The sequence below is a fragment of the Vanellus vanellus genome, assembly GCF_965231255.1.
Source record: "Vanellus vanellus genome assembly, chromosome: 4".
NCBI lineage: Eukaryota > Metazoa > Chordata > Aves > Charadriiformes > Charadriidae > Vanellus > Vanellus vanellus.
Genome location: NC_138909.1, coordinates 72,647,871 through 72,660,518, shown reverse-complemented (window position 1 = coordinate 72,660,518; position 12,648 = coordinate 72,647,871). Strand labels below are relative to the sequence as shown.

General features: G+C 35.5%; 1 protein-coding gene across 1 annotated transcript in view; it reads left to right on the top strand.

The window, feature by feature from the left end:
- The window catches only part of FRYL (FRY like transcription coactivator), a 102,302-nt gene that overhangs the window by 58,826 nt on the left and 30,828 nt on the right, over positions 1–12,648 (top strand). Inside the window, exons 40-49 of the mRNA XM_082481971.1 lie at positions 931–1,135; positions 2,072–2,193; positions 2,645–2,835; positions 3,548–3,642; positions 4,903–5,510; positions 6,143–6,240; positions 7,195–7,365; positions 8,368–8,508; positions 10,732–10,929; positions 12,198–12,359. Of these exons, the coding sequence (XP_082338097.1) occupies positions 931–1,135; positions 2,072–2,193; positions 2,645–2,835; positions 3,548–3,642; positions 4,903–5,510; positions 6,143–6,240; positions 7,195–7,365; positions 8,368–8,508; positions 10,732–10,929; positions 12,198–12,359 (1,991 nt within the window). The remainder of the gene's footprint in view (positions 1–930; positions 1,136–2,071; positions 2,194–2,644; positions 2,836–3,547; positions 3,643–4,902; positions 5,511–6,142; positions 6,241–7,194; positions 7,366–8,367; positions 8,509–10,731; positions 10,930–12,197; positions 12,360–12,648) is intronic.

Genomic DNA, 12,648 nt, shown 5'->3' with positions numbered 1-12,648 from the left:
GGTGACCTATACAGACCATTCCATTCCTAATCTTTACAGTTTGGCGTAAAACTGTCTAAACACGACACAGTACTTTGCTATTATTAAAACAAAAATGTTTGATAGAAACTAGAATAAGATCAGCATCAAAAATTTCCAGGTGGTGATTAAGATAAGGTGATTACAGGTATGCATGCCTAGCACAGGGTCAGATAAGCTAATGTTAATTTTTGTGTGAAGCAGCTAATACCCCAGCCCAAACCCTGGGGCTCTGTAGAGTGAAAATTTGTGGTGGATGTCAGTGAGTCTCAAGCTTATGTACAATTGTTACAGTCAGAGGTTTGCGACCCGCTTTTCCTTGCCAGTTTACTTTCTCCCAGCACCTCATACACACATAGAGGTATAATGTGAGGAGTTACTGCAGTTGTATTTTATTGCCATGTAATTCTTTACGTGGAGAGAAAAATCTCACAGCAGCAAGTCTGAGCTAACTTCCGAGAAACTGTGTGCAGCCAGAGGGGCTCTGCTTAGGGTCAATCACTAGCTAATGCGTAGTGTTCACCGATTTAAAGCACCGTCACTTGCACCGGGACTGAGTTTTAATACAAAAAAAATACCTGCACGTTATTAGGAAGTAGTTTATATTGTTTGTCTCAGCTTATTAAGATGAGATGCCTCAGAAGCCGATGAGCTGTCATACAACCAATACAAAATCAGACATAATACAGTGGTTTTAAAAAGGCATCTGAAAGTTCCTTATTAAGGGTCCAGTCATGTGAAGACTTTGCTTATATCAGACTTGTTGATTTCATTGAAATTATTGCATCCATTAAATTATTCTCATTATGTTTGCTAAGTTATTGACTCTTTTGAGAGGGCTATTTTTTCTTTTTATATATTTAATATTAACTGTCAACTTAAGACTGCATAATCATCTTATTTTTATTTCAGCAGGTGTTCATGATTTTATACCTGATTACCAGCCCTCCCCAATGACAGACTCAGGGCTTAGTTCAAGTTCTACCTCTTCTAGCATCAGTTTAGGAAATACAAGTGCTGCCATTTCTCATCTGCACACCACCATCCTCAATGAGGTTGACATTTCAGTAGAGCAGGATGAAAAAGTGAAAACTCTCATAGAATTTATTACCTCAAGGTAAGATTTCAACTTTCATTTTTGTCAAGACATGTATTTTGTGGAAATATGTCAAGCCCTTACTATTTAGGATCACGTTGTCTTAATTTTTGTCTCTGTTTTATAACCGGTAAATAATCCTGAATTGTTTTTATGTGATTTTTTTAAATCCTGGATTGTTTTTATGTGATACAGCCCATGAACAACTCTAACTTTCCAACAACTTCAGAGAATTTTTTTCTTAGTCTTTTGCCACGTTCTGTGCAGGTCTGTTATCTTTACTTGCCACACAGTTTATAGAATTCCCTCTTCCATCTAAAGGATTAGGGCTGGAATACATAAAGATGATTAGGGACCTGCAAGATTTGTGTGGACTTTATGGATTACTTAGTAGAGAGCTGGCTGTTCAAAACCCAGGAATTTGTGGCAAAGAACATCTGTAAATCCCTCAATGCTTGTGCAGTTTGTATGATAGTTTATACAAAGCCTTCAAGATTGTGTAAATCTGAAATCCTACCCATTTCTCAAAGCTTTTGATTACTTATGCTTTACAGCAGCCTGAATTTAGAATAGTGTGGTGTATTAATGGGGAGAAAATGGGAAGAAAGGAGGTTGTTTGAAGAAGCATTATAATGGTGTTAGTTGCACTGGTTCTTTGGTAAATAACTAAATATTATCTAACAGAGAACAACTCTTCCTAAACTTATGCTGTTGTTTCAGTTGGATCTGATATATTGCTTTTCACCTTGTCTTAACTTTTGTATATTGTATTATAATAGTGGGCAGTTGTCAAACTTATTTCCAATTTGTGTCTGCAGTTCTAAATGGTTTCTTTCATGCAGTAAATAATAGATTCTTTTGCAGTTAACCTTAAGATTAAAATGACATATAAATAGTATTAATGACAAAGGCTGTGTTTTATATTCTGTTCTGTTTACTCTTTTTTTATATTTTTAGGAAAAGAGGCCCACTTTGGAATCATGAAGATGTTTCGGCCAAGAACCCTAATATAAAAAGTGCTGAACAGTTAACTGTGTTTCTAAAGCACGTGGTATCTATATTTAAACAGTCTAGCTCAGGTATGTTATAAAACAGTCAATGCATGACAGAATGTCCAAGTCTGCAAACTAAATGGATTTTTTTGAATGCCTGGAAATTTACATGTTATCTATAGAATCACTAGGTCATCGCTTACTGCTTCTAAATACTAGATTTTTCTTGTGTATTGCACGCTTCAGTTCATGTTTCTATTATTAAAGATTTAAATATAATCTTTTAGGAATTAGATGTGGATACTTAATATTCAAATCATAAATGTTTTCTTCTCTACAAGTCTCTCCAGTGTCAAGTATTATATACAAGTTTATATGCCTGGAAAGATTTTTGAGAGTAATACTCCTTGGGAAAAATGTAGAAGATGAGACTATCTTAAAGTTAGGAATGACTCTGGCAATTTACTCTTCATTAAATTCAAGTGGTTTTGTTTTTTATAAAGTATTGTGTTGCTTGAGTATTTATTTGCTTTTGTAGGAGGATTTCAATTGGAACACCGCCTCAGTGAAGTTGCTTTGCAAACTGCGCTTTCGTGCTCCTCTCGGCATTATGCTGGGAGGTCCTTTCAGATTTTCAGGGCTCTGAAGCAGCCTCTTACTGCGTCTACACTTTCTGATGTTCTCTCCAGACTAGTAGAAACTGTTGGAGATGCAGGAGAAGAAGCTCAGGTATTTGAAATTTCCCCCCAACTTTATTAGAAAGTGAAGTCTGCCTAAATGACGTACTTGCATTATTATTTTAATGACAGGAAAATTTAAAACATTTTTTATTCAGTTGCTTTTTACTTTAAATGAAGATATTTCAAATATCAAAGCAGCTTTAACTGTGACACTTTCTGAATTTGCACCTAATTAAATGATGAAAAGATGAGCTGTGCACATTCTCTTCTATAGCAATAGGAACTTTCAGAGAGTTGGGTACATCTGTTTCCTGAAAACACTTTCATAGTTAGAGAATTCTGAGATCAGGATCCTCTGATTTCCTGAAAACACCTTTCGTAGTTAGAGAATTCTGTGATCAGCCATGTAAAAAATAATTTAGGTTTTCTTTTGTTAAGAACTTAACCTTAGTGTCATTGTACTTCTTTAGAAGTGGATCTGATCTTTTAATATGGCAAAATGAAAGTCCGAGTGACTCCATCCTTAAAAATAATGCAAACCAGAATGAATTCTGTGAATACGTAGAAATAAATTATATTTTCCCTCAGTTGAAGCTACACTGCTAGTTTCAACTGTCTCATCAGGATTGTGTTCTAATGGAAGCATGAAATAATATAATTACTGATAGCAATGTTATATTTTTATATCACTACTCAGTACATTTTCTGTGATCTTCCTTGTGCATATTGTGTAATTTACAATGATCTGTGGCTTTCCCCAGGGTTTTGTCATAGAACTGCTTCTGACCTTAGAGTCTGCTATTGATACGTTGGCTGAAACCATGAAGCATTATGATCTGCTTTCTGCCCTCTCTCAGTAAGTTCCTTTGTTATTCAAGCTACATTATACATTTTTATACATTTGAATTACTAAAGATCTGTATTACAAAAATAATGAAATAATTTCTTGTTGTCTTTGCAGAGTAGTTGTATCCTTACAGCAAAATTGCTTGCTCTTTTATGTTTTTATCATTCTGCCTCAAGCAAAACTTACAAGAATCTAGATTTTCTGAAAAGAATCTCTGCTACCTTTCCAGCTTACCCTCTTGGGTCCATCTTAAAAAAACCAAAACCCCAAACCTAAACAAAAAAGATATTCAAGGTGTTCCTTAAGGCTCAATTATGGAATGTCGTCAGTTCTTCTGAAACTTCTCAGAAATAAAGGCACTGACTACATTTAGAACCTTTTTTTAATCAGGCCCTACTGACCTTGAATTTTTGGGGGGTCTTATTTTTTCGCCATATGTGTAATGAAGGTAGTGGCACCAATCTTTAAAAGATACTTTAAGATCATTTAAGGTTCATAGGTGAAAACTCCTGTCCTGCAATAAATACTTTTATTCCGGTGTTAATACGGAAGAAATTTTTTCAGTTACAGCAAATGCTAGTCTGTCTTAGGCCTCAGATTTGTTGTCCATATATGAGAGAAGTGTACCTGAACAGTTCGACTCATTTGTGTGTCTCCTTAGAGTCTGAGTGGTTAGCTCAATGACTTTATCACACTGCAAAAAAATCCCTAAATGTGCAGGCATCTTTATTTGTTTGACTTTATGGCAAAGTTTTTGAAAACGTTGAGATTTCTAGGAATATATTCAATTTCTCAGTGTCAGAACTGGAAGGTGTTGGTTTTTCTAGGTCAGATACATCAGACAAATATAAAGTAATAAGTAAATAATTTTGTTTATTAATTCATTCATTTCTCTACCTTTATCACATAAGTTGGAATGCTAGATCTTCATTTACAGATAATATTTACATGCTATAGGCTAATTTTTCTCATTTTACTGAATTGTTATGGAATTATTTTGGTGTTCTGAGATTGTAGCAAATAGATTTGGTAGCAGACATAATGGAATGCTAAAGTCTTGTCCTTATGCTGTGATGATATAGTAATATATATAGAAATTCTGTATTTTCATCTATTATAATACTCTTCTGGTGACGAAGCAGAGTATTCTCTCTGTGTGTGTATATATGTAATTAGTGTAACATCTTTTTCCTTTCTTCCCTTTTTCTAAACTGTATGTTATTAAAGTATTTTGCATGGAATAATACGTAATATTGATTTTTATTTTAGAACCTCATACCATGATTCTGTAATGGGAAACAAGTATGCAGCTAATAGGAAAAGCACTGGACAGATAAATCTAAGCACAAGTCCCATCAATAGTGGCAGTTGTTTAGGATACTATGGCAATACGAGGAGTAATTCTTTGAGACTGAATTTAATCAGTGAGCGGAGAGGCGACCGTCGACGGAGCAACACACTGGATATAATGGATGGAAGGATAAATCATGGTGGAAGTTTGGCAAGGACTAGAAGCCTTTCCTCCCTGAGAGAGGGAGGGATGTATGATGTGCAGCCCACTACTGACCCTGTCAACTTGATGGCCACCATATTTTGGATTGCAGCTTCGTTGCTAGAGTCAGATTACGAGTATGAATACCTTTTGGCTCTCAAGCTACTCAACAAGCTTCTTATTCACTTGCCTCTGGATAAATCAGAGAGTCGGGAAAAGATAGAAAAGGTGCAGAATAAACTGAAATGGAATAACTTTCCAGGCCTTCAGCAGCTGTTCCTAAAAGGGTTTACTTCAGCATCTACACAAGAAATGACAGTTCATCTCCTCAGTAAACTCATCACAATTTCCAGGCATGCTTTGGTGGATCCTTCTCAGTTAGCAGGTATCTTTAATAACTCTTTATGTCATGAAAATGTATTTTTCATCAAATTAATTGTAATCAAAATCAGTAGTGATTATGCATTTGCCTTTAAAATACACCTTTTAGTTAAATTCTTTTTGCAGTTGTCACTTTTACAGTGCTAGGTAGTGGGAATACGTTACATACTAGGATTATTTGCCAAAAAATACCGCATGAAAACTTTATGTATTGACCATTAACTTTGAACTTGCTTGCAAGTTTTAAGAGCACATGTATTATTTTTCATGATCTTGTGCTAAATAGCTCAGTTAGTACTATTTCAAAGATTTGCACGTTTTTGAAACAATGTGACTGTACTGCCTAAAGCTATCCAGTTTCATTATAGTTTTGCTTAATTGCTCCAGTGATGATTTTAGTTTCATCTTATGCGTTTTTGTACTTATACACAGACACGGTTATATACCTTCTACACACATACACGCTTAGGTACATGTGTGTATATATAATCTATATATCTGTGTGAATGTACATGTATCATGCTCTAAGGGTTCTTAAATACCAGAAATCTGTTATATGCTCACATAACTCCACATTAAATTAAGTCATATTAAAACCTTTAGGGCTCATGTAACTGGTTTTATGTATGTGTTTAGGATTTCCCCTAAACATCTTGTGCCTACTTCCTCATCTGATCCAACATTTTGATAACCCGACTCAGTTCTGTAAAGAAACAGCTGACAGGATAGCAAAGGTATGTAAAATGATGCCTGGGGAGTATCCAGAGTTTATTACCTGCATTGCTGTATTTTTCTGCTCCCTTACGCAATACTTTCACATGATTCTAATAGTCTCATAGAAATAACTCTAAAAAGTTGTATTTTAAAGATGTGATCCAGTCCTAATTTATATAGTTAGTCCTCATATCAACCCTCGAGTTTCCCTTTGTCAATGAATAAAACACATTTTGCTTATTCTAGAAACTAGATATAAAGAACAAGTTTGCTTATTAATGGTATGAGTTACTTTTTCTTACTCGTCTGATTTTGCAGCTTGTAATTTTAAATACAGACTTAATCAATTTTTAAGCACAATTCCTAGTTTACTTGTGATAGGGAAGCGATGCTTACCTTTCGGGCTGGTAGGTAGAGAAGAAAAGGTGCTATGTTCTTTCTATTACTTTTACACAGAGGTTAACCTTGGAATATTTCTGAACTGTAGTGTCTGTTAAAGCAGTACATGGTATACACCAACAATCTCCAGCCAGACTGCATCTCCAGACAGCCTGCGTTTTAAGGAATAATGTGGAAAGGGGAATAAGAAAGTGCTGTCTGTCAGAGGAGATGCAGTCATAGCCCTTCGGCCGCCCAAAGCGTGATATGTAAATCACTTAACTGTGCGCGCGCCACCTCAGAGGAGTACCTGCCTGATGCAAATCCCAAAATTACTGCTGTCCCCTAAATACCTGTACTACCAGCTAGGGATGCTAGTTGAGGTAAGTTTGGTAGGAGTGGTAGATAAACTTTTGGGGTATGGACGCCACAGTACCAAAATTCAACAGAAACTGTAGGTGTTGCGTGTATGATTAGTTTGATTTCAGTTATTAGAAGACCAGGTGAAATCTGAGGAAAGTGCATAATGACTTGTGAATGCTTAGGTTAAAAAATTGTCACTTCTGATGTAATTAAATATGCCTTTTGTTTTTTAGGTTTGTGCAGAGGAGAAATCGCCAACTCTTGCCAATCTGGCTCATATGATGAGTTTATATAGTACACACAGTTACTCCAGAGACTGTTCTAACTGGATTAACGTAGTGTGTAGATATTTGCATGACTCTTTCTCAGATACCACATTTAACCTCGTAACTTATCTTGCAGAGGTAAATTTTTAATAATAGCGTATCTCGCGTTGACAGTCTGTGATCAATGATTTTTATTTTTCATGATTCCAAATATTGGGGGGGGGCAGCGCGGACGACATCTTCTGTAATAGAATACTGTTAAAATGTTCTAGGATATAGAAAAGGGATGACTGCTGCTATTTTGGAGTGCAACAATTTAAATGTACTTTGAAATGAAAATCCCTCTAATGAAAGATCACTTTTTATGATAGTAGTGTTTTGTAGTTATTCCGTACCACATGAATAAAATGCGCACACTGTCTTGGCTTTAGCAAAATATACTTAGTACAAATTTTAAAAGACCTTATTTAGCCAAGTACGCATTTAAAGATGTCCTTATCAGAACTTACAAAAATAATTTCAAAGTTGAGTTGTAAGTAGCGCATAGTATATAATCAAAGATCATACCAAATTATAGAATTCAGTGTGTGATTCTGCCAGCCATTCATACAGGAAAACTTACTGCCTTTAAAAAAGTACATTGTCTGAAAAGCTTGTAGAGCTTGTCCTTGCGATATATCACTTCAAATTGATGAATATTTGTTTAAATATTTGTACATTCTCATGAATGACTGTATATGTACTTATTTTGTTCATAAGATTGGGTTTACCAGCCTTCTTTAAGGTGTAGATGTGATTGTTTTTCATACAGCTTTGAGGTGTTGAATTTGTATGAATACTTCTATTTAGTGAGAAGTGTTTTATCATTAGGTGCTTTATACCTGTGCTAACAAGTATGTCAAAATTCAGGGGAAAAAACTAAATTAGGAAATAGAACGTTGTTCTATTTATTGCATGACTTTTTTTTTTAATGCTAAAACAAAATTTTGAAAAACATGAAGTGGTACACTTAAGTTTCTTGAAGGGAAAAATAAATATGTATGGAACTTAACTGTATTATAATGGTTTGGTTTTTTTTTCACTTTTTGCTACCATTAAAGGCCCTAATTAAATTCTGTATTTTAAAAAACTCTTTTTTAGCTGTTAGAGAAAGGGTTATCCAGTATGCAACAGTCCTTACTGCAGATCATTTACAGTCTTCTGAGCCATATTGACCTATCCACAGCACCAGTGAAACAGTTTAATCTGGAAATCATAAAAGTTATTGGTAAATATGTTCAGGTAGGTACTCTGAAAAACTATAAAAGCCTTTCTGCTTATTATTGAAGTGGTAGTGAATTACACTTGAATTTTGGGGGGGAATTGATTTATTTCAGATATAAAAATAGTTGTACAAAGTCAGATTCCATAGTATTATTTTTTTTTGTCCTATGTACTTAATTCACTGTATGCTTATGTATTTGTCCAACTTGATTTACATCACCTGGGCGAATGTGCGTCTATTTAAAGATATAGATATAGACAACTCTACATATGTAGTTAGAGATGATCCTTCAACTATTAAAATATAAGGAAATGTTTACTGCTAAATATTGCACAAATGTTTTATTTACGTGTATATGTTTTCAAAAAGAAGTTTTACAGTTAAATGCATGTTTAAATCACTTTCACTAACATGTCTGTGAGGAACATTAAGGTACACCTTAATGAATTCGAGTGCATTTTTTATTAAAGAAAGCCCCCGAAGATGAACTACAGTGTTTTGCCTTAGGTAATTTGATCCTTTGTACTTGGAACACAATTTACTGAAAAAAGTCTTGCGCAGAAGGAGCTCTAGCATCTTGCTGAAAGATTTTATGAAAGTGCCCGGAGCATAAAACCATTTCAGTGCATGACATTCTCTTCCCCCTACCCTCACCCCCCTTTTCTTTTTTCCTGAATTCCATTATTACCAAATGTATTTCAGTCAAATGGTTTAATCATAATTAACCAGGAGGAGTAGTGTTCCTGGATGTTTTGTTATTGATGGATGTGTACTTTAGATATTGTGCTGCTGTCAGAGTGCATTAGGCTAAATGGAATGATTAGCATAACTATAGTTTTCATGGCCTGACAGCTGCTTGCTTCGCTCTAACCTTTATCTGAGCTCTTGATGCAAGCCCACACTACCATGGAATGTAACCTTAATTACAAGTAACATCTTCTATCAAAATAATGGTATTAGCGGAAAAAATATTCCGGAGAAGCCTATGTATTGTTGATACGATAATACATGTTGCTATAGAGGACAAAAGAAGAGATCATAAATGAACATGTCTTCTTTAAATGTGGTGCTGCTAAGCTGATTTTTTTTTTTAGTCCTCTGCAATCACACTACATCTTACTAAATTTAAATTGCTACAGGGTGGTTCAAGTTTGAGACTACTTTTTTATGTGTATGATGCACAGAAATTCGGGATATTGCTGAAGAATCTCATTACCTACAAAGAAGCATATACTACTTAAAGCCTTCAATACGGTGTTTATTTTTTAATGCAATAAAAAATATTTTAACAAACGTGGCATCCTGAATAAAAAAAAAAAAAACAAACCAACCAAACAAAAAAATAACCCAAACAAACAAACAAAAAAAACCAACCCCAAACCCCAGACATGCTGCTAATTTCAAAAATTGGAAGATTTAAGGTAGAATCCTGACACTTTTCAGGAGTGTAAATCTTAACCCTCCCAAGGTGCAGCTTTTGGTTTAAGTCTCTTCTGTGATCCACTCCACAATCTCTGTAGTTGAAACTGCTGAATTATTTATATTACCTTGATCATCATTTTAAGAAGAGTGCACTTAACTCGGGCTCTGTCTCTTATGTTCTCATACTTTTGCCCTGGCTTTTTTAAGCAATCTGTTGGTTTGATACTATATAAAAACCTTGTAAATGCCTTGCTTTTTCTTTCTTTCTTTTTTTATTTTTTTTTAAGATCTTTGAAATGTATGAGGAAACATAAAGCACAAAATATTTTTGTCTCTTTCAAATTCAGTTTACTCTGCCCCAAAATGCAAAATAATTACAGATGCCAGGAGGTGAAAGTTGTTTTGCATTTAAATGCTATCAGTTTTTATCTTGTGGGGCATGAAGGACAGCTACTTCAGACAATGGTAAAAAACATAGTGTAAATACAGGGAGTGAGGGTAAAAAACATAGCGTAAGTACAGGGAGCGGAGGACATGGTGCGGGATCTGATGTGGCTGGCACTGTGACACGGAGCGAGTGAGCCTGCCTGGCTGGACCTGACTGCCCACCATGGGGTGACACGGTGCTGCTGCCTTCCCAGCACTTGAAGGTCCACAGCTGCCCACCTGTGCCGGCACCTTGCACCCTTGTGTAGAAGATGATTAGAGCTTTTGGGTTTGGGAATCTTGTGATGAAGCAGTGCAAAATCCAACTGTATGTTAAAAACGTCTGTCTTGTTTGAAGTGGTCGTTTTGTGATTTATGTGTGTTCTCTTTAGAGTCCATATTGGAAGGAAGCCCTTAATATTTTGAAACTGGTGGTGTCACGATCAGCAAGCCTTGTTGTACCTAATGATATTCCAAAGTCTTATGGAGGCGACATAGGTTCTCCTGAAATCTCTTTCACGAAAATTTTTAATAATGTCTCCAAGGAGCTACCTGGGAAGACCTTAGATTTCCATTTTGATATATCAGAGGTAATTATTATATTTAAATTACAATGCAATAATGACTTTCTGTTGCAAACTCAGATTTGTTTTCTGTTGGCCTTCTGCATTTATATGGTTTAAAATAGATGTCATTTTTAAGAATGGCAGATGTTGAAATTTTATGTGCGTGTGATCAGAGTCATACTGAAAGATAAACTTTGAATTTCTTTTGTGTTGTTTTTTTGCCTTTTCCCCCTTTGAATGTCTGGAGAGTTAATTACTAAAAGTCAATAGGATTATTCTCAAGGGTATTTCAGCTGTGTCAGAGAGCCGGCTAATGCAGCTGGCTGCTGCTTGCAGCTGAACATTCCAGGCTTTCATCAAATGAAGGGTTGAGCGTTCAAGGGCTGAGAGGATTAAAACCCTGTACGACAGTTTTGCCCTGACTTTGGAAAGGGGAGAAAATTTAGAGGAGAAAGTAGGATACAGAATATAGGAACCCTCAGTGCGAGATGGACACAACTGGAGAAAAACTACCTTTACTTAAAAACAACACCCCTACCCCCCAATTAGGGTTCATTAAAACTGAAAATAATATATTTTGTTATTACAGCTGATACTCATTCTGTGTCTGAAAAGGGGAGTGTAGCCAAATTACTGCAGTGTAATATGGGGATCTGAAAGCTGTGGAAACTTCAGAAGTATTCAAAAATAAGGGCTTCTGGTTGAAGCTGACCCTAGATAATGATTGGAGATTATAGGTGTCTTAGGAGCATTACTTAAATCGTGTCTTCTGTTTAAGTGAATTCCATACTGGAAATTTCAGTGCATGCAGATAATTCAAAAACAAGATGAATTCCCGCAGAGTTCATTGGAATAGCATTTGCTGTCAGAAGGGATGAATTTGGTCCTTGGTTTTCAGAAGTGTGTGTGTGTTAGTGAAGTTGCTGGTCTGTGAAAACAATTTGTTCACATCTGAATGAGTCTACAGAGAAAATTTGCATCTTTTAAACTTAGAACACAGTTGTTTTTAAAAGCGTGTTTAAAAAATATACATTGTCAGCATATACTTGCATAATTCAAAAAATCACAGGTGGGCAGAATGGCAGCCTGCTGCGTAGGATAGAAGTATTCAGCTTTGCATTTACCAGTGTACTGCTGCTCAGTGGATTAGGCATGGGCTTCATAGGACACTTACAAACAAACAAACAGACAAACCCTCCTACGTTTTATATAATACGAAACTGTAAAATCAAATGTGTAGTCTTTACTAATATGGATTTGAATTTTAAGAAAGCATTTGTTGTCTTTGATAGACACCAATTATTGGGAATAAGTATGGTGATCAACACAGTGCAGCTGGTAGAAACGGGAAGCCCAAAGTCATTGCTGTCACCCGGAGCACTTCTTCAACTTCATCAGGCTCCAATTCAAATGCATTAGTTCCTGTCAGCTGGAAGAGACCACAGCTATCTCAGGTACATTATGTCTCAAGCACATTATACATATCTTATAGACGGTGTTTATGAATGTATTAAAAAACATAATTGTTGAAATGTAATTTGAAGTCCATATTGTGTCTTAGCAAAAGAATAAATGAATATAGCATAAACTAAAAGCTGTACTATAAACTGGTGAAAAGAAAAAATGGTAAGATTCTTTTTAGAGGATGCAGCATGCGAGATAACTAGTTAAAAATGCAGACATTTTACATTTTTACCCAGACCTCCAGCAGATGCCTTGGTTGCTATGTGATTTTCTTTGGTA